The 5410-nt window shown below is 33.1% G+C and overlaps 1 protein-coding gene across 1 annotated transcript; it reads left to right on the top strand.

Moving 5' to 3' along the window:
* The first annotated feature begins 575 nt into the window (after positions 1–575).
* On the top strand, positions 576–4003 carry LOC114258882 (protein ALUMINUM SENSITIVE 3). The gene is made up of 3 exons (XM_028198888.2): positions 576–1153; positions 2631–2876; positions 3504–4003. The coding sequence occupies exons 1-3, from the start codon at positions 920–922 to the stop codon at positions 3816–3818; spliced, it is 795 nt and encodes a 264-aa protein (XP_028054689.2). The 5' UTR covers positions 576–919; the 3' UTR covers positions 3819–4003.
* Positions 4004–5410: the final 1407 nt, after the last annotated feature.

Raw genomic sequence — 5410 nt, 5'->3', positions numbered from 1 at the left:
TTGGCATCTTTAATAAAAGTAAAAAATTTACTATCCTATTTAAGTCACATCATCTTATTTAAGTCACATCACCTATTTACCACATCACCTCAAACCCAATCCATATTTCATAAAAAGTCAAAAAGTGTACTTATTTAGAACATCTCAAACAACTCCTAAATGTATCAATTACACATTAAAAGTTTAACAACTACTCATTACAAAATCATTATCTAAACATATAATAAAAATTAATTTGGTAAAATAAAAAAATAAAAAAATATCTAAAAGATTTATCAAATTTTATATAATTTTATTGTAGAAATAATTTTAAAAATTTTAAAAATATTTTTTTGACATTTATTTTTGTTAAATTAGTTTATATTTTATCAAATTAACGATTTTACTCTTGAAATTAAGCAATGATATTTTCAATTATCTTTATTTGAAACAAGATTCAAAATTCAAGATCAAATGTGTTATAATTAAAAAATTAACAATTAAAGTGATACAAAATTCAAATTATAGAGACTATTAATGTAATTTATCCTTTAAAATAAGTCAAAAATTAAAAATTAATTTTTAACTGTGCTCCCAGATTGGGCCCAACAACTTGAAAAAGAGCCTACTCAATGTGAATATTATTCCACTTGCTATTTCTCTGTTTTTTTCCCCAATTAATACCTTTTTCTCAAGATCATCTCTTTCCGCATTCCACTTTCTTATCATCAATTAATTTTCTTCCTCAAAAAGTAAGAAACTCCACGAGGTATCTCTCACTACTTTTCCCTCACCAGGGGAAGGTCGCTTCTCTCTCGTACCTCTCTCTGTACCCATAGCCATCTCTATATAATCATCACCTGCAACATTTTCAAGTATTCATTGATTCCTATTGGTCACAGATTCATATTTGTGATTTGGGTTGGTAGAAAGTACAGTCATGGACTTGGGATGGCTGGTGAATTTCTTGAAGGGTATGGTGAAGCCCGTTTTGGCCTTGGCGGTGGTGCTCATGGCGGTCATCTTATCTTACTGGCAAAAACTGGATTTGGGGTGGGAAATGGTGTACTCGATTTTCAGGGCTTTTGTTCAGCTCTCTGTCATTGGGTTTGTTCTTCAATTCATCTTCACTCAGAAAAATGTCACCTGGATTATCCTTGCTTATCTTTTCATGGTACTCTTTCTCTTCTCTTGTGTTTGGTTGATCAGAAAACTGAAAAAGGAAAATAGAAAAAATATAACGCATCTCATGTTTTGTGCTTTCTTGGTTTGATGGGAAATTTTCAATGGCATCACCACAATTAAGCCAGTTATTGATGGATTATGCTAATAATAATGTGTTTGGATCTTGAATTATAAGAGAGAAGTGTTGGATTGAGATTTTTTGTTCCCAAATCTCTCTCTTTTTATCAGTAGTGATAGAATTTTTCTTTCTAATTTTTAGTTTATGGTTTTGTACTATCAATATTGCAGGAAATCAAGGTTCTATAACTTATTTGATGGACTTTTGCTTGATTAGATCATGGATAGGGTTCTTAAAATGAGGTTTCCATGTTGGTGAATAACAGGATAAAAGAAAAGAAAAAAATTGTTGTTAATAGACTTCAATTTTGAATTTTCTGCATGTTTTCTTGTGTTTTTTGTTTGACTGAGAAAGAATTTCAACCGGCCTACCATGTCATCCAGCTGATATGTGAACTAGACTTATTAGTTGATTGGAACTTTTTGTTCCCAAATCTTAATTTATTGCTTTTTATATGCAGTGGTGATGGGACATTTTTGTCTTCTGAATATAATACTCTGGGTTGTTGTTTTAAAGATTCATTTATAGATAGGAAAGGAAGGTTTATCACTTTTTTATGATTCACCTTTGTTATTAGACTGTTTCAAGTATAGAATGCTCAGAATGAGAAATTTGTTGGTGGTAACAAACAAGAAAGGACAAGAAAACTTGCTTGGTACTCAAATTAAGTTTTGACATTAGTTGCATGTGTTAGTCTAATTTAATATTTCAGCCCCTTTCTAATATGAAATAATGAAGTTTTGACCTACTCTGGGTTGTTGTTTTAAAGATTCATTTAATACTATTTTCTCGTTAATATGAAAATAGTATTATCACACTAGTTTGTTGATATGTGTATTGTATCTTACCCAACGTTTTAATGGGGAATTACAAATCAGTGAAATAAATGAAAATGAAAATAATTACAAAAATATGGAAGTTCAAGTAGAGTTTGTGCTCTGGTGCAAGTAAGATCATAGTTTTCGCTTGCACTAGGGCAAAAGACCACTTGCATCTTCATGTTTTTTCAAATTATTTTCACTTCTTCACACTAATTTGCATTTTCCCCATGTTTTAATTTGATAATGAATGATGAAATTCTTTCTTACATTTGTGTGTGTGTGTGTGTGACTATTAAGGATTTGCTGGGAATGCATAGTTCAAGGCTTAGTTTGTATAGTTTGAATAGTTGATACCAAAAATAAATCCAATAACCTTATTTGAGCCAAAAGTATGCTTTTGGCACCTTATATCATTGGAGTTTGGATTGAGAGTTGCACCTTCTATCTTGGAGCAGTGATAAATTGCTTATACTTATTCCTAGGTTTTGATTTCAATTGGCCTTATTTCCTTTTGCTGGCTCCTGCAGGTTGCCGTTGCTGGTTATACAGCAGGTCAACGTGCCAAACACGTTCCTAAGGGGAAGTATGTTGCAGGAGTCTCCATTCTCGCTGGAACTGCGGTGACCATGTTGCTGCTAGTTGTGCTGAACGTTTTCCCTTTCACTCCAAGGTACATCATCCCAGTTGCAGGGATGATGGTTGGCAATTCAATGACAGTCACTGGGGTTACCATGAAAAGACTCCGGGATGATATTAAGGTCCAAATGAACTTGGTAGGTCCCTATTGAAATAACACTTTTTTTTAAAGTAAAACAATTCATTTCCTCAGTAGTTTTCTATGAATCCTAGACCATCGAACACACAAGAATTGGCAAGTGAGGGGTTATTATCAGCTTAAGACTTTCCCTAGAGGTTTCGAAGGTTGTCTAGGCCTCTATAGTTATCATCCACCTAGTCGGCAGACAACTTGGCACAATTTTTACCCTCCTTGTGCAGGGAAAGAAAAAGAAAGGAAAATGAGAAACAAAAGAAGCTTATAGTTCATTTATCTTTTCCCTTTTTTTTTTTACGCAAATCTGTCCATTCAAACACAACTTGAATGTCCACTTATTGTGACAGTTTTCTGGCTTGGATTCTTGTGAATAGCTGTTTGTTAACTAACCTTATATTATTGTATCATAGTAGCATGCTCAAATCCTATGGACATGTTATGCGGGTTGTATATATAAATCCTTAAAAACAATTCACCGTCCTTTCCTTCTCCCATGATGTCCAATTCATGACATGGTTCTGATTTATGGATTTTAAAGCCATTTCAAATAATTAATAGTTTTGAGATATCTTTTGAGTTTTAAAGTCTGGCATCATCGTTAAAGAGTTCATATGAATTTCACTTTCAGGTGGAGACAGCATTAGCTCTTGGGGCTACTCCTCGTCAAGCAACAATTCAACAAGTGAAAAGAGCTCTAGTTATTGCCCTCTCTCCGGTCTTGGACAATGCCAAAACCGTGGGCCTCATAGCGCTTCCCGGAGCAATGACCGGCCTTATAATGGGAGGAGCGTCTCCTCTAGAAGCCATTCAACTACAGATTGTCGTGATGAACATGCTTGTTGGGGCATCAACTGTTTGCAGCATCATGTCAACATACCTCTGTTGGCCAGCCTTCTTCACTAAGGCCTACCAGTTAGAAACCAAGGTCTTTGCTGCCGAATGAGGTTGGTTTTAGTTTTGTTTTATTTTATTCTCATCCCTCTCATTTGTGATAAAATTCATGAATGAACAAACCAATCTTAATATTAGAGGACCTGGTGGTTACCTGTTGGTGTAAACCAAGTGTCAATGATGAACATGCCATTGCCAATGCCTATTGAATTTAAGCCAAAGTAGTTTTATCTGCAACATATGAGATTATATAATCCGCTTTTTAGTTGCTCTATAAATTTTCTCCCCAAAATGTTCTAGCATCTTTCTGGGATGGTTTCTGCTAATACTGCTCTACTTCAAAATCCATTTATTATTCAATCTCCAAGAAAAATATGAAGTTGGTGTGAGAAATTGATTGTCTTGTCGTGCTTGACATTTATGCGAAGTAAATCCATTCAATGATTGAGAATTTGGGTGTTTGATTCTAAGAATATGTGTACGCTCAGATTCAATTATTGTATGATGAGATTATCACAACATGGATTTCTCTGGCTCTAAGAGTTAATTATTGTAGAATCTGATAATGACTTATCATGAAAGGCACATAGACTTATCATAAGAAAAGGTCGTGTTGTTATGCGGTCTTCACTAACAAAGATATTGTTGTTAAGGTCACAATTATTAGTGCCAAAACAAATGAACCTTTGTTAATGTGAGATTGGTTTAAAATATACAGTGACAAAATTAGGTATTGCCACTCAGGGCATGTGTTTGTTTAATGTTTGCAAAAAGAAAAATGGACAAAGCATGCAGTTTCCAGAGCCATCTCCAACCGAAAGACAAAAGGGCAAGTGTTATTTATTCCACACTCACAAAGCATTTGGGGATTTGAATATGGTGGATTGGTTTATTCTGATAAATTAATGCCAGTGGCACATGATTCATTTTGGATTTGGTTCCTCCCTTCGGGAATCCTAGCCCCAGAAGACTCATTCATGCACTAATCTTTTTAGTGAACTGAACTATCATGCCCTTCTAAGATTTTATTTATTTATTTATTTTCGGCAGAGGGAAAAGTTAACGCTATGTTTGGATTGAGTAATTTAGAGAGAAAAGAAAAGAAATTGAGTGATATGTATTTCTCTTATTTGTTTTGATAACCTAAGTAGAGAGAAATTGGTAGAAATTGAGAGAAACTCATTTCTCTTATAAGTCTCATTTTCATTCTTCTCAAAAGTGGCGAGATTGGAACAGAAAAGAAACTATTATTTTCATAATATCAATTTTGTCCCTATAAAAATAAAAGAAATAAAATGATTGAAAATATAAAAAAGATTATTTTGGTAATATAACATAAAATAATTTATTTTCTCTTCTTAATGAAATCTAATCAAACAAAAATGTGAGAAATCATAATCATAATCATTTCTTTTCTTTTATTTCTTCCTTATCCAAACAAAAAAGAGAGAAATTACAATCATTTTATTTCTTTTCTTTTCTCTTATTACTTAAGTAATCCTTTCTTTTTTTTTTCTCTCCTAGGTTTCCAAACATAGTGTAAGGGAAGGTACATATCTCCTGGAATATGAAGAGTTTAGAGTTTTTGTAAGGTTAGTTATGAATTATTGTAGTTATATTACCAAGGGCACAAAAAAAGAAAAA

This window comes from Camellia sinensis, chromosome 10 (genome assembly GCF_055761805.1).
Source record: "Camellia sinensis isolate YWXY chromosome 10, ASM5576180v1, whole genome shotgun sequence".
Classification (NCBI taxonomy): Eukaryota; Viridiplantae; Streptophyta; class Magnoliopsida; order Ericales; family Theaceae; genus Camellia; species Camellia sinensis.
Note: the sequence above shows the minus strand (reverse complement) of the source record. Positions and strands in the feature narration are given on the sequence as shown.

Excerpts from the sequence above, each read along its gene's own strand:
- LOC114258882 (XM_028198888.2), top strand. The coding sequence starts at position 920 with ATGGACTTGGGATGGCTGGTGAATTTCTTGAAGGGTATGGTGAAGCCC. Across the intron at positions 1,154-2,630 it reads TCCTTGCTTATCTTTTCATG|GTTGCCGTTGCTGGTTATAC; the intron begins GTACTCTTTCTC and ends TGGCTCCTGCAG. Across the intron at positions 2,877-3,503 it reads TTAAGGTCCAAATGAACTTG|GTGGAGACAGCATTAGCTCT; the intron begins GTAGGTCCCTAT and ends TTTCACTTTCAG.